Below are 26180 nucleotides of genomic sequence, written 5' to 3' on the forward strand. Positions count from 1 at the left end.
CTTCACCTGAAAGGAGTGTTTGGGGCCTGGGATAGTGAGGAGGGAGGAGGTAAATGGGCAGGTATTACACCTCCTGTGATTGCAGGGGAAGGTGCCATGGGACGGGGACGTGGTGGTGGGGGTAATGGAGGAGTGGACCAGGGTGTCGCGGAGGGAACGATCCCTTCGGAATGCTGACAGGGGAAGGGAGGGGAAGATGTGTTTGGTAGTGGCATCACGCTGGAGGTGGCGGAAATGGCAGAGGATGATCCTTTGGATATGGAGGCTGATGGGGTGGAAAGTGAGGACAAGGGGAACCCTGTCACGGTTCTGGGAGGGAGGGGAAGGGTTGTTGGCAGAGGTGTGGGAAATGGGCCGGACACGGTTGAGGGCCCTGTCAACAACAGTGGGGGGGAATCCTCGGTTGAGGAAAAAGGAGGTCATATCAGAAGCACCGTCATGGACGATTTTACAATCTTTTTTTTTTGCATTTATTTCATTTCATCTTAGTTTGTTCAGTTTGCTTACCCACTGTTTTTTTTCATGTTTGCACTTGCTGCTGTTCAATTTTCAGTCCGTTAACACCTTATCTGTACTAATGCTTTGTCTTTCAACACACCATTAACATATTGTTTGCCTTTGCTCCATGACCTTTTGGTCAGCTATGTGGCCTTGTCCAATCTACACCATCTCCTTTGTTATCTCTTGCCCCAACCCCGCCTCACTTGCTTATAACCTTTGACATTTCTAATATTTGCCAGTTCCAAAGAAGAGTCACTGACCCGAAACGTTAACTCTGCTTCGCTTTCCACAGATGCTGCCAGAGCTGCTGAGTGGTTCCAGCATTTCTTGTTTTTGTTACTATTTTATCCAATTGTACGTGTTTCTATTTTATGATGATCCTTGCATTTATTCATACTATTTTGTTTCACTGCAGACAGAAGATAGGTCTTAACCTTTTATTACTTTCAACACGTGTATTATGCCATTGCTCCCCAAGTTCTCCCACAAGGTACCCCATTCAAATAGTCAAACAAAATAACCTTAGTCACTGTAAAGAAAATAACCTTTGACTCATGATAAGCAATGACATGAGATCCAAAAATATTACTCATTTTTTCTTTGCTTTTCAATATATACGAATCATTTTGAATTATTCGCTAATAAAACAATTTTATATACCGAAGGATCTCCCGTGATGTTGTTCACTTTGAGTCAGGCTGTGCTGTTTAATCCAAATGTTACATAATATGTTATCAGGCCACCTATACATAGTGACTGAAAAAGTCAAATTGGGTTATTATTACGTGGCATTGATTCTATTGGTGAGATTTTAACTCCCTCTGCCAAGCAGAAATGAGGCAGTAGGGGGATTAAAATCCAGATGTTCAACTTTTACATTGTTCCTGCTTCATAAGCACATTTCTTGGGGTCTTCCATGAGTCGGCACAGGCACTTGTCTAAATTAGGCAGCAGACTCATTAATCTACGCAAATTAGGGTCCTATGACATACGTAGTTCTTAATCATTTTAAAGCTTCTATGTGATTCCTAATAGTGCTTAACTAAACACTTAACTAACTTAAAGCTGGATTCTGTACTGCTAAGAACACATCCTTTGTTCAGTTTGGCTGCTGGTTTCAGCAATGGCACTTTCATTGCTAGCTTATAAATACTCAATTATTTCTTGAGAATAAGGTGCAGACTCGGTATTGATTGAAGATAACAACTACAGGGATATTCTGGTGTGACCCATTGTGGCAACATGCCTGCTATTAGCGTGAGCTGGGAGAGTGAGCAATCAAATAGGCCTCAGATGGGGAGCATGGTGTCTCCAAAATTGTAGATAAGAGCTAGGGAAATGCAAGGACACAGCACCACTTATGTTGGAGGCAAAGTAGGGAAGCTTATTTATAGGTAAGCATATGATTCATAGAGAGACGTAAAGAGCAATAATTAGAGGGCATGAATCCCAAGCACAGGCAGTGAACACAATTTCCACATATTTGGATAGGTGGGAGAATTCTAATGCACAGATAACCTTGGACAGTCTGGCAGTCCAGGAAATAACCATGGCAATGAGGTTCTAGGAGCGGGTACTAAGGAATATGAAGTTTCTGGAGTGTGGTGGCTTGCAGAGTGTCAGCTACCATTGCCTCAATAGATGTCATGAGGGTCAGCCTTAACATGCCATCTTTGTAGGGGGTCCAAGATTTCATTGAGTCCATTCAACCTGTCCTCATGCTGACTCCTATCACCTTGGAGCCAGTACCCAGCAGCAGTAGACGACAAGGAGTCGTAATAGATCTTTCTATTTCTCATGAAAGAAACAATTGATCTACCTCTTTAGGGCTCCCTTCAATGCCAGCAATGAGTCACCTTCCAACCTGGCAAGAGCAAAATACTGCAGATGCTGGAAATGGGAAATAAAAATAGAAAATGCTGGAAATATTCAGCAGGTCTGGCAGCATCTGTGGGAAGAGAAACAGAGTTAATGCTTCAGATGATGCCCTTCCATCAGAACTGCTCTGCCAGATGCTGCCAGACTGCTGAGTATTTCCAGCATTTATTGTTTTTATTACCTTCATACTTGGGCCAAAGAACCTTGAAATAACAACAGAAAGGATTTCAGAAGCTGAATTCTCAGGGAGAGCAGCTTCATTGAATCACTTCAATCTTCAAACACACCAGTGGAGATTTCCCAGTCACCCACCTCTAAATGTCCTTTCGCTCAGGGAGCACCATGTAGAAGGAAGAGATTATGAGTACAAGTTCGTAAGAATTTTAGAGTAACAAAAGTAGCGTGAATTTCTAGAGCACCTTTGACGTAGAAAAATAGCACTAAGCATAAAGACATAAGAATAAGGAATCGACATGATGGTAGGTAGCTGTAGTAGCCAGTCTTTGAAATTGTTATAATTTGGAACAATACTATACTGAAATGTATTTATTTTTATTATACAGACTTCAGAATTAATTTTTCTGCATGCATGCAGCTTAATGGATTTCAGTAGATGACATGCAAGAAAATGAGATTTCTATTGTTGAGGCAAGATCCAGATTCATTTGGAAATACATATCTTCATGAGACAATGGATGATCTGGAAGGGGTCAGCTGAGACAGAAGGATTTTCATTTCTCTGTACAGCAATTTTTTTTCCCTATTGAAAGCAATCAGCTATAAGATGCAGCCTTCTTTGTCTGACTGCATACTGATGGATCTCTTGCCACACCTCCTCTCCCTCCTGTGCAATCTCCTCCCACTATGGGAATAGAGGGCCATCTCCTTCTTCTTCATCATCATTCTCTTCAGCTTCAGGAAGTAGTAATTTGTTTCTGCATTGCAACATTATGCAACATGCAGTGAGCTAACATAATTCTGGAGAGTCATGCTTGACTGTACTGCAGATCCATCTTTTATATTCTTTTCAAATATTTATTCAATTCCTTTGAAAAGATCTTACAGCCTCTGCATTAATAGCCACTTGTGGTAAAGGTTTCCATGTTGTAACAACCCTCTATGTGAAACAATTTCTTTTAATTGTTTCTTCATTCTTCCAGTAATAATCCTCAGTCTATGTCCTTTTGCTTCTGATTTTATAACCAATGGAAGCAATTGTTCACTATTTAGACTCTCAAAACCTTTTATAATTTTGAAAATTCGATTAGTTCCCCATAAACCTTCTCTGAAAAAAAAAGCTCCAATGTTTCAAGCCTTCCTTCAGCCCTCATTTCTGGTAATATTTTAAGGAATATTTGTTGAGCTTTTCCATGGCTTTGACAAATGTCCTGGAATAGGGTACTCAGAACCACCTGTAATACTTCAACTGTGGAATAATCAGTGCTTTGTGCAAATTCATTAGAATCTCTTTGATTTCTATCCCCTATATGTAAAGCCCCATACCCCCTTTTTCCTATTTTATAGCTATCCTTCTTACTCCATAGGCTTTAATACTCCACTTTTCAAAAACTAATGAATCACCTTTAAAGTAATTCATGAATTCTGCTTCATCAAGAGTTGTGTGAGAGAATTTGACATTTTAACAGCGCTCTGTGCAAAGGTTTTATTTTCTAAGTTTCCCTTTAATTCTTTGTGTTAAGTTTGTGCCAGCTCCTTACTGTGTCGCTGATCACTGAAAACAATCGATCGCTGTTTAACTTAGGAGAGCTTACCATGATCTTGAACTTCTCTATCAGGCCACTGTTTAACCTTCTCACTTTTCGTGAAAAGCCCTAACTTCTAAAGTTTTTATTTACAACTCTAACCTCTTATTACTGTCAGCATGCTAGCAAATCCATGCTGACCCTTCTCCATTGCTTCTATAATTCTTCCTATAATGGGCCTGATTTTGTAGTAGAAATAACAGTAAGGCTAAAAGCACTTCTCATTATTTAAGTGGAAATTGGACACTAACTTCCAGTGGCTGCACACGCACAGTTAAACACAGAAATTAGGAAGTTGTTGTTCGAGCTGCCCTGCTCCTCCAAACACTGTACAATAATGGATATTTTCTAAGAAACTCAGCATTGAGACACATGGAATGATGTAAAGTTGCTGTACTTACCTGATATACAGGAACTAAACTTGCCAGAAAAATTTAGGGCTCATTCAATTCAGTGTAATGTACCTTTTTAATGGTAGGATAAGCCTTTATTACTGCCAAACAACCTCTCTGGCAATTTAAATTAACTTTTACAAATGTAGATTCTCATTCCTTCAGATTTCAATTACTGATGGAGATTTTAATGTATTTACTTTTTTCTGTCTCATTTATCAGGCTCTCTTAATCTAATCTTCCCCTCTTTTTATATTGCTATCTTTACTGGATTTCACATTGAATTACCTGTTCTTAAACCACCTAGTTCACACTCTGCGTTGCTCATTAACAGTTCTTCAATCTGATCTGTTAAGGAGATACACAATTACTTGCCCGGTTCATACAGGTTCCAGACACCCTGTAGAGGGAGCTGCCCTTTCTGTCTGTTTGGCTGACAGGAATTCTTGTGCAAAAGCTGATAGAAAGTCGATGGGCACATGCAAGTGTCACAAATGGCGAGTGCCTTTTTGATTCACTGCCAACTACTAAATCCTCTCCAATGGCATGCCCAATACTAGCACAATTCTCAAACTTTAGCTTAATTAAGGTCCTGTATAATTTCAACGTTAGTTCTTTACTTGTGTTTCTGTACTTCCACATACAAAACCAAAAATTCTGTTCGCCTTTTGATGGCCTTATTTGCTTATGTTGCCACCTTTACTTGAACAAAGAACAGTACAGCACAGGAACAGGCCATTCAGCTCTCCAAGCCTGTGCCGATCTTGATGCCTATCTAAACTAAAACCTTCTGCACTTCCGGGGTCCGTATCCCTCTTTTCCCATCCTATTCATGTATTGGTCAAGATGCCTCTGAAACGTCGCTATCGTAACTGCTTCCACCACCTCCCCTGGCAGCAGGTTCCAGGCACTCAACACCCTCTGTGTAAAAAACTTGCCTCGCACATCCCCTCTAAACTTTGCCCCTCTCACCTTAAACCTATGTCCCCAGGTAACTGACTCTTCCACCCTGGGAAAAAGCTTCTGACTATCCACTCTGTTCACACCACTCATAACTTTGTAAACCTCTATCATGTCGCCCCTCCACCTCCGTCGTTCCAGTGAAAACAATCCGAGTTTATCCAACCTCTCCTCATAGCTAATACCCTCCAGACCAGGAACATCCTGGTAAACCTCTCTGTACCCTCTCCAAAGCCTCCACATCTTTCTGATAGTGTGGCGACCAGAATTGTACGCAATATTCCAAGAGTGGCCTAACTAAGGTTCTGTACAGCTGTAGCATGACTTGCCAATTTTTATACTCTATGCCCCGACTGATGAAGGCAAGCATGCCGTATGCCTTCTTGACTACCTTATCCACCTGCGTTGCCACTTTTAGCGACCTGTGGACCTGTACGCCCAGATCTCTCTGCCTGTCAATACTCCTAAGGGTTCTGCCATTTACTGTATACTTCCCACCTGTATTAGACCTTCCAAAATGCATTATCTCACATTTCTCCAGATTAAACTCCATCTGCCATTTTTCCGCCCTAGTCGCCAACCGATCTATATCCTGCTATATCCTCTGACAATCCTCATCACTGTCCGCAACTCCACCAACCTTTGTGTCATCCGCAAACTTACTAATCAGACCAGCTACATTTTCCTCCAAATCATTTATATATACTACAAACAGCAAAGGTCCCAGCACTGATCCCTGCGGAACACCACTAGTCACATCCCTCCATTCAGAAAAGCACCCTTCCACTGCTACCCTCTGTCTTCTATGACTGAGCCAGTTCTGTACCCATCTTGCCAGCTCACCTCTGATCCCATGTGACTTCACCTTTTGTACCAGTTTGCCATGAGGGACCTTGATAAAGGCTTTAGTGAAGTCCATGTAGACAACATCCACTGCCCTTCCTTCATCAATCATCTTCGTCACTTCCTCAAAAAATTCGATCAAGTTAGTGAGACACGACCTCCCCTTCACAAAACCATGCTGCCTCTCGCTAATAAGTTCATTTGTTTCCAAATGGGAGTAAATCCTGTCCCGAAGAATCCTCTCCAATAATTTCCCTACCACTGACGTAAAGTTCACCACCCTATAATTTCCTGGATTATCCTTGCTACCCTTCTTAAACAAAGGGACAACATTGGCTATTCTCCAGTCCTCTGGGACCTTACCTGTAGCCAATGGGCATACAAAGTTTTCTGTCAGTTCCCCAGCAATTTCTTCCCTTGCCTCCCTCAGTATTCTGGGGTAGATCCCATCAGGCCCTGGGGACTTATCCACCTTAATGCTTTGCAAGACGCCCAACACCTCTTCCTTTTTGATATTGACATGACCCAGACTATCTACACTCCCTTCCCTGTGTACTTACAGACAAAGGTCCTCTGCTCATTTGCTCCATTTAAAACACAACTCTTGGCCTATTCTTACTTGCAAAATGTACTACTTCACATTTTGCCATATTAAATTCATCCATCTGTAGTCATTTAAGACCTGTTGCTGCACTCAGTTGTATGATCCATAGTAAAGTGTCCAGCACTGCTCATTGGGTGCATGCAGCATGTACAGCATTAGGACCACACCTTGATTCAAGCAGAGTCCAATTTCGAGGCCAGTGTCTTTCGGAATACTGAACTTTCCACGTACTCCTTAAATGCCTCCTGCAGGAATACATTCACTTTTCTCTGTAAAGACTGATGCAGAATGAGTACCATTCGCTCACTCTTAAGTAAAAAGTGGCTCCCTTAATATCTAAGTGGTCTATTCCTTTGACATGAACGGCTTGTTTTACATCGTGATTACTAGTGATCCTTCATTTCATATTGAAGTTAAACATTTCGCCTCATTTCAATTTCTGTAATTGTCGTTCAGCATTAATAAGGTGGGTAGGAATATATCTGGGCGGTATTTAGTGCTAAAATTTGGAAGATACCCATGCATGAACAGAACATAAAGAGTCTATTAAGATTATTTTTCATAATGTGTTACAGATTAGTTCACTATGAGGAATATATTTTGAAGAAATCATTTAGACAGTTCTGATTATCACTTTGATTGTCACAGATATTTTTAGCATTTAGGTGTGTTGTCATACTTACAAATAAATGTGCTTATTAGTTTCAGATTGAACATAACGGTCTGGCAATGCAATATTTATCACATTTTCAGGGTAGACAGGAGACGGTGTTGAGCACCCGAAAAGGATTTCTTGAGTTTAAAAGGAATGAGTCCAGTGTCATATTATCTCATTCACAGCATGTACAATTTAGTTCCAAGAGCACTAACTCTGCTAATTGAAAGTGCCCATTTGCCTTGTACACAAGTAAACATGTTGTGAGATGTCCTGAACATCGCATACTGTGCATAGCTTTGGAAAAGGTCTGGCTAGATAACTCATGGAAAATGAAATGACAAGTGAGTGATTGCCAGCTCTATTTATAGGTACTTTCTCATGGCTAACTGTTTGCCATGACTTCAGAAAATATGAAAGAGGCATTCCCATTTAAGTAATTGGCTCGCCCTGTTGTTTTGGTATCTGTTCAGGATTGACACAGACCATTTTCATCTTCCTTCTGCTTGAGCATTAAACATCTTGTGCTGTTGAGAAGTTGAAACCCTTTTCCATATTACCAGTATTTGGACATGTATCATATGCAAGAAAAATTCTTGATTACTATTGTTTTGTTGCCTATGCAGCAACATTTATAGCATCATTATGCTTTACCTTACACATTTCAGTGTTAAATGCAGCCTGTCATCTATCTTTCCCAGTCAATGTGTTTCTAGGATTCAGGACCAAGCTCTGGAGGAACTCTAAAATAAAAGCAAAATACTGCAGATGCTGGAAATCTGAAATAAATGTTCTGATGAAAGGTCATCGACCTGAAACGTTAACTCTGTTTCTTTCTCCACAGATGCTGCCAGACCTGCTGTGTATTTTCAGCACTTTCTGTTTTTATTTCTGGAGGAACTCTACTGGTCACAGATGCTAAATCTAACTATTCACATTTACATTCATCCTCTGCTTCCTATATTACCTAATCATTACAACTTTTCCTTTATCCCATTAGCTTTTAATTTCGTTTGTATTAATGCCATTGACTTTCAACAAAATGTACAGTAATTTATGTTTTTATAACAAACTAACATGAGACATTGAAAAGCTTTATAGTTTCCAGATCATAAACCCGATATTTTAAATATCACGTTTGACTTACTGCCCCAAACTCGTATGCACTTGTAAACAAAATCTGTAATTTTAATTGAATTCGATTTGAAAAATGTCTTACTTGTATTTGTTGTATGATCTCTTTAAGAGTGATGGCCCTTTAAGAACTCAGTATGCCCAGGATGTAGTCATGTGACTAGAAGCCATGGTCACTCTGCACTGTAACACCCTGGACAAAGGTTCTGTATATAGTTTGCTCTGTACTGTATGTACTAGTTTATCTGTGAAAAACCTTCTAGAGATCTTAGGAACTGAAATCCACATACCTCATTGTGTTGCTTAAGATAACACAAAGAAACTCAAGACAGTATTGACATCAATAGTGAGTGACAATTCCATGTCTTTTTTTTAGACTCTTAATTGCTCCAATGTGGACCAATATATTGCATTTGATGTCATCCTATTTGAATGTGGTTTTTAGTCAGCTATTCCACAGGTCCATTACTTATCCAGGATTGACTCACTTGAGAAAAGAGCCAGTCCAGTTTGTTGGTACAATGCATTTACAGACTGACTGAAATTAACCATCGTTCTTTCATCTGCATGCAGAACCCCCTTTAATTGTCCCAGTTCAACAACTTACAAGAGAAAGGATTAACCTTGATGTGCAATTTCACAAGTTTGGTGTTTAAATTCCCTCCCCAGAAAGTTTTGATCAGCAATAAATCCAGATGGAAGAAGATTTTAGAAGATTTATTGTAGAAGATTTATTGGATGCATTACATTAAAAAACATTATATGTTCATGCAGAAATGATGCACATTTCTTGTTTCATAAAGTAAAAAGCTTCTGTTGGCTCGATGCCTGTCACTGTATGAATTTAGCATTACCTTAACTGTCTACCATCCAAGTACATGATACATTAGTCTGTCAGTGTAGTCAAACAGTAACTTACAATTTGTAGTTCAGAATATTTCTAATCTATGAAGAAAATTCAACTATTTATGTGCTCAATTCAAAAGAAAGCTGCATTTACTGCAGAAATCCTGCCTCCTGCTTAATCCTGCTTAACTCTGTATCTCATTGAGGAAGTAATCATCCCTTGTGCTGCCTGAAGGTTGGAAGCTGTGAAAGACAAAAAGAATTGTGCTGCTGTTGTACAAAACAAATTCTTTCCAATGATGTCATGTAACTGGAGTCACAGCTCATGACGTTTCCGTGTTTGGCGTTCTGAAACACACCAGTCTTGGAATTTCTTGAGACATGGCCTGAATATCAATTCATTCTCCCCTCCCCTCTGTAATTGTTCATTTCAATAGGAGCCAAGGCTAAGTCTTTCAAAGAAATACTTTTAGATTGGTTATTAAGGAATGCTGTGTTATAGAAATGTCAAACTTTCATCTTAAAATAATAATCACTGTGGGTTCATTGACCCCCGAAACACAATGCCATTGATTTCTACATTTATAAAACTAAAACCACAAGCACACCCAAGTACAATTTTTCATTCCATTGAATTTTTCCTTCCAATTTCAGTGCTGACACATAACAGAAATCAGACATAGATGTTGAAAAGAAAAACACAAATGCTAGAAATCTGAAATAAGAATAAAAAAATGTCGGAAATGAAAAGCAGGCCAACCTGTATCTAAAATAGAAAAGGTTCCCATTAACCATTCTTTTTCTGTTTTGAATTTTGAAGGCCCTACTGTGCATTTCTGGGATATATCTTGCTTTTAATTAGAATTGATGGCTCTTTACATAACCAACCATAAGGGGATCAAGTTTGATTTTCCAGAGTCGAAAGAGAATGCTTCAGCTCACAATGCCAAGCAACAACCCTGTCCAGTGAATGACTGTTCTGTCTCTATGCTGCCTTCCACACTGCAGTAGAAATCTTAGCAAGTTCTCCTTCGAACAAAGGAGATTGAGGGGAAATTTGATCGAAGTGTACAAGATTATGGTAGGCTTAGATACGTTAGACAAGGAAAAACTGTTCCCATGAACAAATAGTACTCAGACGAGGGGACATAGATTGAAAGTTTTGGGCAAAAGATGCAAGGGGACTATGAGGAAGCACTTTTTGACACAGCTGGAACTCACTGCCCACAAGATGATAAATGACTTCAAGAGTAAGTTGGAAGGCCACCTGAAAGAAATAGACTTACAGGGCTATGGGGTTCGAGCTGGGGAGTGGGACTGACTGCATAGCTCCGTGGGGAGCTGGTATGGAATTGATGGGACTCTACGTAACTTAGATCTGAAAAAAGATGGGATTCAGAAGCCAAAAACCACTCTGACTCATTGCTTTTGCATTCCCATCATGAAAAAGATTTTGGTGATTTGGTGTAGGAAGTCAATTTATCTGAATACTGACATTATTGCGTCACAAGCTTTAGCAATTAAAATGGAATCAGCAGAATTAATTTGTTGTGATAAACGACACGGTAGTGTAAAGCAAAAGACACGCAGACTTGTAGATCATTGCAACTAAACAAAGCCATAAACTAATAAAGAAAATGGAAATGCTGCAGGTAAATGCTGCGCAGTGCTGTTTTAATTGTTTATGCCAGTAAGACAAGGATCTTGTTGCTTTTTGTAGGTCTTGGCCTCTCACGGGATTATAAAATCAATATCGCAATCTTGCCTGAAGAGTCCATAAGGAAATTAAATGTTAGAAGTGGAATTGTCACCAGCTTGCACAGGCTTTCAGTGGCACCTGTCTGAGATTGGTGTTGAGGCACATTATTGAAACAATGCAGCTGTGTTTTATACCTGATCCATGGGATAAATCAATGCTGTCATTGAGCAAGAAATGGAGCAGCAGGTAATAATGATACAGTGGTTATAAGATTCTTGTTAAAAGTGTTAAGACCAGGACAGAGTTCACTCAAACTGAAAAAGATCAATACAGATGCTCAGTTCGTCAAGAGTGACAGAACAGAAGGTTGCAAGGCTGTTTTCTTCCACTCACAAATAATAGGGTGAAGACATGGGGCTGGATTTTATCTTGCCCAGCTGGACAGGCTGGGAGGCGGAGGGTGGTGGTGGGGGGTGGGGGGTGGTGGGGGGGGGGGGGGACGTCAAACAAAAGGGAGTGAGCTGTGTCAGGAGGCGTGCCCAACGCTGTGCTGTCCCGATGTCATTTTGAACGTGGTGGACACCATGGTGGACGGTAAGTCCACTCGGAGGTCAGTTAAGCCACTTAACTGGCCCATTAAGGGCCACTTAAGGGCTGCCTCTCGCCTCTGCTGGCATTTACCCAACATCAGAGGGGCCCACCACCACATGGAGACACTGCCAGGTGAGATCTGGTGGCCTCTTAGTGGGCTCAGGGGCAGGGTGTGTGCTTCCTCTAGGGGCAATCCATGGCCCATGGAGGGCCACCCCCCCCCCTCCCCAGTGGCAATGGCTGTTCCCCCGGTAAGACAGCCCCTTCCCTCACCAACCACCCCTCCAAACCCTCACCGAGGCCTGCCTGACTGGCCCCAGCAACCTCGACCCCATTTACTTTGATCCCAGAGCCTCCTCCATCTTCGCTGCTCTGGGCCTCCTGCAGTACCAGCAGTGGCACCACTGATGTTGAGTCTAGGGAAGGGAGTGTAGATAGTCTGGGTCATGTCGATATCAAAAAGGAGGAGGTGTTGGGCGTCTTGCAAAGCATTAAGGTAGATAAGTCTCCAGGGCCTGATGGGATCTACCCCAGAATACTGAGGGAGGCAAGGGAAGAAATTGCTGGGGCCCTGACAGAAATCTTTGTATCCTCATTTGCTACAGGTGAGGTCCCAGAGGACTGGAGAATAGCCAATGTTGTCCCTTTGTTTAAGAAGGGTAGCAAGGATAATCCAGGAAATTATAGGCCTGTGATCCTTACGTCAGTGGTAGGGAAATTATTAGAGAGGATTCTTCGGGACAGGATTTACTCCCATTTGGAAACAAATGAACTTATTAGCGAGAGACAGCATGGTTTCGTGAAAGGGAGGTCGTGTCTCACTAACTTGAACGAATTTTTTGAGGAAGTGACGAAGATGATTGATGAAGGAAGGGCAGTGGATGTTGTCGATATGGACTTCAGTAAAGCCTTTGACAAGGTCCCTCATGGCAGACTGGTACAAAAGGTGAAGTCACGCGGGATCAGATGTGAACTGGCAAGATGGATACAAAACTGGCTCGGTCATAGAAGACAAAGGGTAGCAGTGGAAGGGTGCTTTTCTGAATGGAGGGCTGTGACGAGTGGTGTTCCGCAGGGATCAGTGCTGGGACCTTTGCTGTTTGTATTATATATAAATGATTTGGAGGAAAATGTAGCTGGTCTGATTAGTATGTTTGCGGATGACACAAAGGTTGGTAGAGTTGCGGATAGTGATGAGGATTGTCAGAGGATACAGCAGGATATAGATCGGTTGGAGACTTGGGTGGAGAAATGGCAGATGGAGTTTAATCCGGACAAATGTGAGATAATGCATTTTGGAAGGTCTAATACAGGTGGGAAGTATACAGTAAATGGCAGAACCCTTAGGAGTATTGACAGGCAGAGAGATCTGGGCGTACAGGTCCACAGGTCACTGAAAGTGGCAACGCAGGTGGATAAGGTAGTCAAGAAGGCAAACGGCATGCTTGCCTTCATCGGTCGGGGCATAGAGTATAGAAATTGGCAAGTCATGCTGCAGCTGTACAGAACCTTAGTTCGGCCACTCTTGGAATATTGCGTGCATTTCTGGTCGCCACACGACCAGAAGGATGTGGAGGCTTTGGAGAGGGTACAGAAGAGGTTTACCAGAATGTTGCCTGGTCTGGAGGGCATTAGCTGTGAGGAGAGGTTGGATAAACTCGGATTGTTTTCACTGGAACGATGGAGGTGGAGGGGCGACATGATAGAGGTTTACAAAGTTATGAGTGGCGTGGACAGAGTGGATAGTCAGAAGCTTTTTCCCAGGGTGGAAGAGTCAGTTACTAAGGGACAGAGGTTTAAGGTGCGAGGGGCAAAGTTTAGAGGGGATGTGCGAGGCAAGTTCTTTACACAGAGGGTGGTGAGTGCTTGGAACATGCTGCCGGGGGAGGTGGTGGAAGCAGTTACGATAGCGACGTTTAAGAGGCATCTTGACAAATACATGAATAGGATGGGAATAGAGGGGTACGGTCCCCGGAAGTGTAGAAGGTTTTAGTTTAGACAGGCATCAAGATCGGCGCAGGCTTGGAGGGCCGAATGGCCTGTTCCTGTGCTGTACTGTTCTTTGTTCACTCTTGCTGGTGCTCCTGAGACTGCTGAGCTGCCAGCCCTCTGATTAGCCGACAGCTATTGGGGCACAATCTTGTCCCTTAAAGAGGACAGCATCCCTGAAGGCAGCCAGTTAATTGCCTGCCCGTTACTGAATTCAGCCAGGGGTCTGATAATGGGCCGAGGTGGGGTTGCCACCCATCCCCCCCCAAACCCCCGCCTTCCAGCCCATCCCCGGGACTCATGTTGCCAAAATAAAATCCAGCTCATAATGTTTATTAATCAGAAGTGAGGTTTTTATTCTATGTATATCCATGAAAACACAATGATTTAAAATTATGATTTTTTATCGTTTCATTAAAATCATCAGCAGTTCTTGCCTCATGCTGAAGGCTTTGTTGTACAACTTTTCAAATGCCATTTAGGAACATAGGAAATAGGAGCAGGAGTAGGCCATTCGACCTGTTGAACCTGTTCCGCCATTCAAACCGATCATGACTGCTCTATGCCATTTTTCCCCACTATCCCCATATCCCTTGATGTCATTAGTATCCAGAAATCTATTGATTCCTGTCTTGAACATGCTCAATGATTAAAGCTCCCACAGCCCTCTGGTGTAGAGAATTCCACAGATTCACCACCCTCTTGGGGAAAGAAATTCATCCTCATCTCAGTCTTCAATGGCCTGCCCCTTATTCTGAGACTGTGTCCTCTGGTTCTAGACTCACCAGCCAGAGGAAACATCCTATCCACATCTACCCTGTCACACCCTGTAAGAGTTTTGTAAGTTTCAATGAGATCACCTCTCATTCTTTGAAACTCGAGAGAATACAGACCTAGTCTTTGCAATCTCTCCTCATAAAATAATCCCGCCAGCCCAGAGTTTAGTCTGGTAAACCTCCGCTGCACTCCTTCTATGGCAAGTATATCCTCCCTTAGATAAGGAGCAAAACTGTACACAATAGTCTAGGTGAAGTTCCACCAATGCTGTATACAATTGCTGCAAGACATCTTTACTCCTGTACTCAAATCCCCTTGCAATGAAGGCCAACATACCATTTGCCTTCCTAATTGCTTGCTGCACCTGCATGCTAGCTTTTAGTGGCTCAGGAACAAGAACACGCAGGTCCCTTTGGACAACAACACTTCCCAACCTCTCACCATTTAAGAAATACTCTGCCATTCTGTTTTTCATTGTGGATCAAGTGGATCATTTCACACTTACATTCTATTCCATCTGCCATGTTCTTGCCCATTCACTTAACCTGTCCAAATCCCTTTGAAATATCCTTGCATCCTCCTCACAACTTACATTCCCTCCTGGTTTTGTGTCATCAGCAAACTTGGAAATATTACATTTGGTCCGCATATCCAAATCATTTATATAGATTGTGAACAGCTGTGCTCCAAGCACTGATCCTTGTGGTACCTCACTACCTCATTTCCTGCATCTCTACCCTCACCCCTTCCCCTCCCTCCCAGAACTGTGACAGGGTTTCCCTTGTCCTCACTTTCCACCCCATCAGCCTCCATATCCAAAGGATCATCCTCCACCATTTCCGCCACCTCCAGCATGATCCACTACCAAACGCATTTTCCCTCCCTTCCCCTGTCAGCATTCCAAAGGGATCATTCCCTCCATGACACCCTGGTCCACTCCTCCATTACCCCCACCACCACGTCCCCGTCCCTTAGCACCTACCCCTGCAATCGCAGGAGGTGTAATGCCTGCCCATTTACCTCCTCTCTCCTCACTATCCCAGGCCCCAAACACTCCTTTCAGGTGAAGCAGCGATTTATTTGTACTTCTTTCAATGTAGTATACTGTATTCGCTGCTCACAATGTGGTCTCCTCTACATTGGGGAGACCAAACGCAGACTGGGTGACCACTTTGCGGAACACCTCCGTTCAGTCCGCAAGCAGGACCCCGAGCTTCCGGTTGCTTGCCGTTTCAACACTCCCCCCTGCTCTCATGCTCACATCTCTGTCCTGGGATTGCTGCAGTGTTCCAGTGAACATCAACGCAAGCTTGAGGAACAGCATCTCATTTACCGATTAGGTACACTACAGCCTGCCGGACTGAACATTGAGTTCAATAGTTTCAAAGCAGGATGGGCCCCCCTTTCTACTTTTATTTTTAGTTTTTTTTTTCCTTTATATATATATATATATATTTGTGTTTATTTCATTTCATCTTAGTTTGTTCAGTTTGCTTACCCACTTTTTTTTCATGTTCGTACTGGTGGCTGTTCAATTTTCAGTCCGTTAACACCCGATCTGTACTAACGCTTTGTCTTTCAACACACCATTAACATATTGTTTGCCTTTGCTCCATGACCTTCTGGTCAGCTATTCTGTGACCTTGTCCTATCTATACCTTCTCCTTTGTTATCTCTTACCCCACCCCCGCTTTACTTGCTTATAACCTTTTACATTTCTAATATTTGCTGGTTCTGAAGAAGGGTCACTGACCTGAAACATTAACTCTGCTTCTCTCTCCACAGATGCTGCCAGACCTGCTGAGTATTTCCAGCATTTCTTGTTTTTATTGCATCATGACTGCTTTCTGGATAACAGACATTGGCTTGTGTGATATGCACACCAGCTGAACAGTGAGAGAGTGGAATCCCTTCCTGTTCTGGTACATTATAGAGTTGACATGCGGTGCCCAAAAAGAGATGTGCATGCAGTCAATGGCACCCTGTATCACGGGGAAGTCGGCGATCCTCGCCAAGTCATGTACTCACTCCTCCTGCTTGTTTCTGGCAAGAGTGAATGAAATGTACTGGGAGATGTTGTGAATATTGCCTGCTCTAGTCTGGAAGGAACCCAGTGCATAAAGGTTCTGGCCACAGCCACCTTCACAGTCAATGGGAATGCTGTCCTCGCCCTGCGCTGAGGTTACAGTTGTAGCAGCAGCAGGTGGCGGATTTCCATGAGGATGCCCTTTACTGAAGCACAGACAACTGACACACTGTTCCTCACTGAGGTTCAGATTTGTTTCCTGAACACCCTGGGCACATATGGCCTTCTGGTGAGAACTCTTCTTCCACCTCTTTCAACAACTTATCCTGCTCTGTGTCATGTCTGCTCATTCTCCTTTTTATGCTTTGGACCAGGGGGAATGCATACGACTTCACCCATGATCCCTTTAAATAGCATTGGTGAGGCTGGGGGTGATGGTGGATGAGGGGTGGGTGGGGAGGATGTCTTTCCTGCTGCTGAACATGTGTTCAACTGTGTGTAAGAGACAGTATTAGCTGGAGCATTGAGCTCCAAAATGGCAGCACTGGCATCAAATCAGCATTACATGCTGACTGGCCTCACAATATGCCTAATCTGCAGACATTCCCCACTTGTGCTGATGGCCTCACCAAAATGATGTCTGGTACAGCTCGCACCAGAACTACATGCACATATTATGGATGCCATATTGGATCCAAAATGGTAGTCATAATGCCAAAAAATTGGTCTCTAAGGAGACAAATTTTGTGGCCAATAAATTTACATGTGTTTCCTTAGAAAGGTACATTGAACATTTGATCCAAAGTTAGCTAATTGTCCAATTTTATTTACTTTGTGATTTTACCTTTTTCAAATGATATTATGTGGATTTATTGACAGTATCACAAAAAATACCAAACACTGTTTTCTGCTGGTAGTAACCAAGAATATTGAAACCTGATGTTTCATCTGCCACAATGATAACATTGCTTTACTATTAGACAATCAGTTTTTCACTTGTTCAAGTTGCTGCCTAGCATGATGTAGAAGGCCAGTTGGTGTTTAAAGGATAGATAAACAGAATGTCCAACAACTGATTTTTCACCGGGGCTGGCAGTACCATGATAGAAATGGCTTAATGCCAGTTCAATAATTTTACAGTGTACCAGACAATAAGATCCTACTATCAACAGGATGTTTCTTCAGCTCTGCAGTCCTGTGGTGTCTTGGAAGGCAAACATGCCAGAAAATATTTATTGTTAATTGTAAGGTAACAATGATATCTCCCAGCAGGCTGCCCTTCACTACTACCAAAAACAGATGACCACCACAAAATGTAAAACCTGCTCTGTGAATAGTTGAGCATTTGAATTTCATTGCTATGGTAACAAGTGATAAATACCAAACATGAACCATTATAGACTGTCAGGCAAAAAATTAACTGAGATAAAATAACTGCAGTCTAATTTGGGATAACATTCCTTTGACAGGCAATTTAGCAGACTTATTCTTGGTCATATCCACACAATGCTTTTTGTCCATGAAATGCTTGAGTGACATTTCTTGAAGCTTGCTACAGCCCTATGGCACTTTTAAATTTGGTCTCTGAAGACCAGTGGTATTTTCTAATAAATATATTAAAAATCCAGAAACTGGATGGACCTTTGTAAGAATGTTTTCGTATTGTAAAACATTTATTGCTATGCTTAGTCAGCAACTCAGTTCTCATTGTTTCATGCGACTTCCCAGATGGTAGAAGGCAAACTAGATGGAATTTAGTCTCATATCATCTGGCAATTGATACGTTCTTCAGATACTGCAGGATAGAAATTCTGATGATCGACGTTGACACATAAACACCTTACATGCTCTTAATACATTGCTGTGTCTGCATTTTTAAGTAGGCTTTAACTGCTTATTTTAATGGGTTAATATCTGCAGAACACTAGCGCACAGGAAAGCAATGCAAGCCTGATAATCATTTCAACATGAACTTTATAAATGATATTCCTTAAATTAGTATTCAGTGAAGAATGTATCATACCTCAGTACACAGGAAAACAGTCCACCATCCTGGAGTTCTGTTGGACGAAACCAAATGGAGTCCTCTTCTTTGCTCATTCTAATTCCATCAAATGGTATCGGCTCTTCAAAGTCCCCATGACCGCTACTTTTGTACCACATCAAGCTAAGTCCTGAACTCTGAGCTATAGTGTAGTTGGCCCTGATGTATCCATAAAACAATGCACATTTCACTCGCACTGGTTCCCCCAGAAGGACTTGATACTTCTTGTAGTCCACAGACCAATCTGTGCATCCATCAGCTGAAATAAAGGACAGAAGATAAATTAAAAGATATGCTACAATTAACATAGTTCACATTTTTTCAATATTCAGATGCACTTAACTAAAATATAACAAAAATTTATGCTATATATAAAAAAAATGTAAATCCATATCATAATGCATTGGTAAAATAAAGCTATTTTGGGGCTACAGAATAGCCCTGCTGTTAGCAATCCCTGCCCACAGTTTTAAGCTAAGTGGCAAAGATACTATAAGCTCTTCTTCACCCACTTCGAACAGACCAGCTAATACAACTGGTAAAGGGTTAAGAACATCGATTTGACATTTTTAAAAAAATATTCATTCTTGGGAGGTGTGTATCACTGGCAAAGCTGGCATTTATTGTCCATCTTTGTTGCCGTGAGTGAATGGCTTGCTAGACAACTTCAGAGGGAAGGTAAGATTCAACGACATCATGTGGGACTGGAGTCACATATAGGCCAGACTAGGTAAGGATGGCAGGTTTTCCTCCCTGAAGATCATTAGTGATCTGGTTGCGTTTTATGCAGCTTCGAATAAATAATGTTTTCAGTTAATTAATTAAACCATCTTTCAGAACATCAGAGAAAATATATAACAGGATAAAGTCTTTTAATGTTTAGCAACCAATTATTAAACATGGTATCATGATGAGACGTTATTATATGTTTCAGATGTTATAATTATGTTTTGAAAACCGGTCTTTTTCAAGCTGCATTGTCATCTGCTCAATATTAAAGAGCTAGTGTATTCAGCAAGTAAGTTAGGGTCTCACTATACCGAATACAGAATGATTTATAACATGAATGGTTTTCTTGCCTAAAAATTAAATTTTACATTACTTTCCTTATATGAACTAGATAAGTATGTTAGTAATTATTGGGCTGGAAATATTGGAAAATACGCCTGGGTCTTTAATGAGATCTAAATGTAAGGTTGCTGAGGCGCATAAGGGTTCAGGAACATCTGAATTAGTCATATAGCTGGGTCTCTCTGCTGATCAAAAATCTCCATGAGGAATCTTGATTGGAAGGAGTAAATGCTCCTTGCTGTTGTTGCTATGCTGTTCTTGCTGTCAATATATCCTGACATTTTGAGATGCACATCATTAATATCCGTCCATGAGCATAGTGTGATGCTCAGAAGTTTATACTATACGTGTGTCATGTATGGGCAATTAATAAAAGAGGCATTAAAATATTACTCCTGGGAATGTTATGTATATGCAAAAATTAATGCAGATGATAATGATGCAGTTTCCCTGAACAATTCACCGTTATGTTGAATCGTCATAGAAACTGTTACATTACCTCGAAAGTAAAAAGAAATGTGAAAATTTTCGTAGAACTAATCCATAAAAGATGAAAAAAACATTTTTAGTAAAAGTTTTCAGTTTATAACATGCTGTAACATGTATTATGCAATAAAATAGGAGACTGCATTCACTACAAGATTAGTAACTTACTTGATGATGTACTCATGAATGAACTACAGCAGCAAATAAATGCACCATCAGTATAAAAATAACATCAAAAAAATCTGACTGAACGCCATCAGTACTAAAATGTTACCTCAGTCCCTTTGTCCTGGCTGGTTGGACAAGTCTTACTGCACTAAAACCAGCTTAGTAAAGGTTCTGATAGCTGCACCTGCTGCCCTTGTTCTTCCAGGTGGTAGAGGTTTGCGAGCTGGGAAGGTGCTGTCAAACAAGCCTTGGTGAGATGCTGCAGTGCAACTTGTAAATTGGTACACAATGCTGCCAATGTGTGTTGGTGGTGGAGGGAGTGGATCTTTAAGTTGGTGGATGGGGGTGCTGATCAAGCAGACTGCTTTGTCCTGGATGGTGTCGAGCTTCTTGAGTGTTGTTGGAGCTGCACCCATCCAGGCAAGTGGAGAATATTCCATCACACTCCTGACTTGTAAATGGTGGACAGGCTTTGGGGAGTCAGGAGGTGAGTTACTCACAGGATTCCTAGCCTCTGACCTGCTCTTATAGCTACGGTATTTTTATGACTGGTCCAGTTCAGTTTCTGGTCAATGGTAACCCCCAGGATGTTGTTCGTGGGGGATTCAGTGATGGTAATGTCATTGAATGTCAAGAGGGGATGGTTAGATTCTCTCTTGTTGGAGATGGTCATTGCCTGGCATTTGTGTGGTGTGAATGCTACTTGCCACTCATCAGCCCAAGCCTGAACGTTGTCCAGGTCTTGCTGTATATGGACACAGACTGCTTCAGTATCTGAGGAGTTGCAAATGGTACTGACACTGTGCAATCACTGTGCGAGCATCCCCACTTCTGACCTTATGATGGAAGGTCATTGATGAAGCAGCTGAATCTGGTTGGGTCTAGGACCCTGAGGAATTCCTGCAGCTATGTCCTGAGACTGAGATGATTAGCCTCCAACAACCATAACCAACTTGCTTTGTGCTAGGTATAACTCCAACCAGTGGAGAGTTCTCCCCGTGATTCCCATTGACTTAAATATTGCCAGGGCTCCTTGATGCCTCACTCAGTCACATGTTGCCTTGATGTCAAGGAAAGTCACTCTCACCTCTCCTCTTGATGTTCAGCTCTTTTGTTCATGTAATGAGGTCAGGAGCCAAGCGGTCTTGGCGAAACCCAAACTGAGCATCAGTGAGTAGGTTATTGCTGTGCAAGTGCAGCTTGATAGCACTGTCACCAACACCTTCCATCACTTTGCTGATGATTGAGAGGAGGCTAATGGGGCAATAATTGGTAGGATTGGATTTGTCCTGCTTTTTGTTGGCAGTTTGGCTAGAAGCATGGCTAGTTCTGCAGCACACTTTTTCATGCTACAGCTGGGTTGTTGTCAGGGTCCATAGCCTTTTCTGTATCCAGTGCCTTCAGCTGTTTCTTCATATCACGTGGAGTAAATTTAATTGGCTGATGACTGGCATCTGTGATGCTGGGGACCTCTGGAGGAGGCCGAGATGCATCATCCACTCGGCACTTCTGGCTGAAAATGGTTGCAAATGCTTCAACTTGGCTTTTACACTGATGTGCTGGGCTCCCCCATCATTGAGGATGGGGATATTTGTGGAGCCTCCTCCTCCTGTTAGTTGTTTAATTGTCCATCACCTTTCATGACTAGATCTGGCAGAGCTTTGACCTGATCCGTTGGTTCTGGGATTGCTTAGTTCTGTCTATTGCATGCTGCTTACGCTGTATGGCATGCAAGTAGTCCTGGGTTGTACCTTCACTAGGGTGACACCTCATTTTTAGGTATGCCTGGTGCTGCTCCTTTTATGCTCTCCTGCACTCTTCATTGAACCAGGGTTGATCCCTTTGCTTAATGGTAATGGTAGAGTGAGGGATAAGCAGGCCATGAGGTTACAGATTGTGGTTGAAAACAATCTTGCTGCAGCTGATGGCCCACTGTGCCTCATGGATGCCCAGTTTTGAGCTGCTAAATCTGTTCTGAATCTATCCCATTTAGCACAATGGTAGTGCCACACAACATAATGGAGGGCATTCTCAGTATAAAAATGGGGCTTAGTCTTCACAAGGACTGTACTGTGGTCACTCCTATCTGTAGTGTTATGGACTAGTGTTTGACCGATATGTCTTTCAGGACTTGGCCAGTAGTGGTGCTACCATGCCACTCTTGGTGATGGACATTTAAGTCCCCCACCCATCGTACATTCTGTGCCCTTGCTACCCTCAGTGCTTCCTTCAAGTGATGTTCAACATGGAGGAGACTGATTCATCAGCTGAGGGACGGTGGTAACCGGTAATCAGTAGGACATTTCCTTGCCCAGGTTTGGCCTGATGCTATGAGACTTCATGGGGTCCAGAGTCAATGTTGAGGACTCTCAGGGCAACTCCCTCCCGACTATGTACCACTGCGCCCCTGTCCATATCGGGATGGTAATGGTGGTGTACGGGATATTTGCTAACAGGCATGATTCGGTGAGTATGACTATGTCAGTCTGTTGCTTAACTAGTGTGTGGGATAAGCCCCCAGGTGTTAGTAAGGAGGACTTTGCAGGGTTGGGCGTGCCGTTGTTGGTGCCTGAGTCGATGCCAGGTGGTGCTTCCAGTTTTATTCCTTTTTGACCTTTCTGTGGTGGGTTGATACAACTGAGTGACTTGCTAGGCTATTTCAGAGAGCATTTAAGAGCAAATCACATTGCTGGACGTCTGGAATCAGATAAAGGCCAGACCAGGTAAGGACAGCAGATTTTCTTTCCTAACCTGATGAGGTTTTTTTTACGATAAACAATAATAGTTTCATGGCACTATTACTGAGAATAACTTCTAACTTTCAATTCCAGATTTTTATTAATTAACTGAATTTATTAATTCAATTTAAATTCCACTAGCTGCCATAGTGGTATTTGAACCCTTGTTGCCAGGTCATTAGTCTGGGCTATTGGATTAATAGTCCAGTGACATTATCACCATGCAACTATCTCCCCTAAGTGTTAAGTGTTCTTGGGCTATTCAGCTACAGGAGGAGAACAGCAGAACCCCTTCCAGTCCCAAACTGAATCCAAATAGGCATATTTTCAGTGGTTTCACTGGATAATGATCAGTAATATAAAACCTCTTTGTATTTCTCCTCACCAACCCAGGACCACACCAAATGTAGCACCCAGCCCTGACTGCGATCAGCTAACTCAACCAGGAATTGAACATGGGATCTTCCCGATTTATATATGATTCAGCAACTAACTTCCTTAACCGGCTGAACTATTAGGGAACTTAGTTAGTCACTCATAAAATGAGAATCAAATTTTATATTTTTAATTGTTCCATCACCAACGTGTCTGTAAATCCAATCCAGATTTAGAAAGCACCCAGAGGCTTTTTCAGCGTAATTTATGCATTGAATCCTCCTTTCCCATAAATAAACCATGAGCAGAAAGGAACCAGCATGTCGAAAGCTTTCAGATTTTCTATTTGCGCAGATGTATGCATGCCTTTGTGTGACATTTTCGGAATGCAGTTTTTCTGCCAGAATGTGTTATTAACATTATAAGGTATACATCAAGCATAACTGTCTGTGACCCTATTTTTTTGCTGGCAAGAAAACATGGTATATATGAAGGATTTTTTTTATAACTGACAAAAGAAGTCAACTATAAAGTACAACGTTTCATAAAGTATAGAGGTTAATTTAAGCACATTAATGGTCTTTTTCCTAGTAACTACTGTGTCAAAAATAGTGATAAATCCAAGGAAATATTGTAGGCAGTGAGACAGAAATTGGTTCAGGTCCATTTTTAGGCATGAGACTCAAGATAAAATGAGCATCTGACCTTATCTGAAAATTTCTGGTGAGTTGCGGGTACCTGTCAAGCCTCCAGAGACAGCTTGTCGGTGTCTCGAGTTCCAACTTGGGTTGGCTGCCATGCCAGCAGCAGTTCTTAGATAGGTCCAGTGATGGGGTGGCGGCAGTGAGCGAGAGTAGGGAGAAGCACTCCCGCTCCTCCTGGCTTCACATTAAGGTAAATTACAAAAACACCCTTCCTTTCTTGTTGGTGCCTTCCAGCGGTCCCTTTAAGTACCACTGGTTAAGCTGCATACAAAAAATAAAAAAAAAACAGAGCAGACCTGGCGATACACAGCAATGCTAAAATTCCGGGACAGGTCCTGTAAAAGATGGTGGCTTGTCATTAATACATGGGGCTGAGTTTTACCAGCCCGCTGGCGCATGGTGGGGGGGGGGGGGGGGGGTCCTGGAAAATCCTGCCAGGAGAGGCCCGCCACAGGCCTTGTCCTTGTGAAGGCCCCGCCCCATTTTACCAGTGGCGGTGAAGCCTCAGGGCGACCCGTCCCCGCCGCTTGGTAAAAAAAATTAATTTTCATATTGTCATGGTCCTGCAGTTTTTTTGGGGAATATGCAGTTTGCCTTTAAGGCTTGCAAGGGATCAGTATTGCTTTTAAGAACCAGCAAGCCTGAGGAGTTATAGGAAGGTGCATTTTCGTTGCCTTAGGAACAGCCATTTGGAGACTGCGATTCAAAGGGTGCATTCTCGTTACCACAGATATAGCCACTGGGAGTGAGCCTGATGCAATACATTTGTTTCAATTCAGTTTTGAACTGGCTTTTAGTGAGACAGTTTGTTGTAACAGACAGACACAGAGGACAGCTGGTGTTAGCACCTGGAAAAAGAGCTCTCAACCATTTAAACTGAAGGAATAGGATTTTAGACTGTTTATTATTATCTCTCAAAATTCTAAAAGTCAAGTCAAAACAGAGATCTCTGGTAATTTAAATTGAAGAAAGGGAAGTTAGACTGTGACAATCTTTAATCCCTCAAAAACTCTAAAGTCAGATTGATTCCATCGAAAGTGTTTGCAAGTTGTTAATTGTTGAAATTCATCGCCCAAGAAGGAAGCATCACCTACTGCTGACGTTAGACGATGGACTGTTCTATGTGGAAGAACTTTTTCCCCATTGGATGTCTGTGAGGACTTCAAGCAACAGGCGGCACAGTGGCGCAGTGGTTAGCACCGCAGCCTCACAGCTCCAGCGACCCGGGTTCAATTCTGGGTACTGCCTGTGTGGAGTTTGCAAGTTCTCCCTGTGTCTGCATGGGTTTCCTCCGGGTGCTCCGGCTTCCTCCCACATGCCAAAGACTTGCTGGTTGATAGGTAAATTGGCCATTATAAATTGCCCCTAGTATAGGTAGGTGGTAGGGAAATATAGGAACAGGTGGGGATGTGGTAGGAATATGGAATTAGTGCAGATTAGTGTAAATGGGTGGTTGATGGTCGGCACAGACTCGGTGGGCCGAAGTGCCTATTTCAGTGCTGTATCTCTAAACTCTAAACTAAAAACTAAACATCCTGTGAGGACTTCGAGAAATATTGGACTGTAAATTTGCAAGGACTCTAATTTTTTTTATTTTAAATGTTGTTTATATCTTCATAGTGTTTAAGAATTTAGTTCTTCTAATTAAAGAATTAATTTATTGATTTAAAGACACCTGGTTTGGTTAGCCTCATTCGGGGGTTAATAGATGGTACAATTTGGTTAGGTTTTTCTTTAATTTGGAACGTTTTAAATGTTATGTTAGGCGATCTGTGGAGCGACGGGATTGAACTATCAGTACGTCTCTCCCACCACAATCAGAATCGTATATTTTGATTGGGGGCTTTGACTGGAGTGGTTGGTTGTAACATATTTATTGGGGGCTTGTCCGGGATTTGAATAACATATTAATTGGGGGCTCAATCAAGATTTGAAT

General features: G+C 42.1%; 1 protein-coding gene across 1 annotated transcript in view; it reads right to left on the reverse strand.

The window, feature by feature from the left end:
• The window catches only part of il1rapl1b (interleukin 1 receptor accessory protein-like 1b), an 838919-nt gene extending 819522 nt beyond the window's left edge, over positions 1-19397 (reverse strand). Inside the window, exons 1-2 of the mRNA XM_068039961.1 lie at positions 19343-19397; positions 18682-18961 (exon numbers count right to left, since the gene is read on the reverse strand). Coding sequence (XP_067896062.1) covers positions 18682-18961; positions 19343-19397 — 335 coding nt within the window. The remainder of the gene's footprint in view (positions 1-18681; positions 18962-19342) is intronic.
• Between the last annotated feature and the right edge of the window lie 6783 nt (positions 19398-26180).

Source organism: Heterodontus francisci, chromosome 10 (assembly GCF_036365525.1).
Source record: "Heterodontus francisci isolate sHetFra1 chromosome 10, sHetFra1.hap1, whole genome shotgun sequence".
Taxonomy (NCBI): Eukaryota; Metazoa; Chordata; class Chondrichthyes; order Heterodontiformes; family Heterodontidae; genus Heterodontus; species Heterodontus francisci.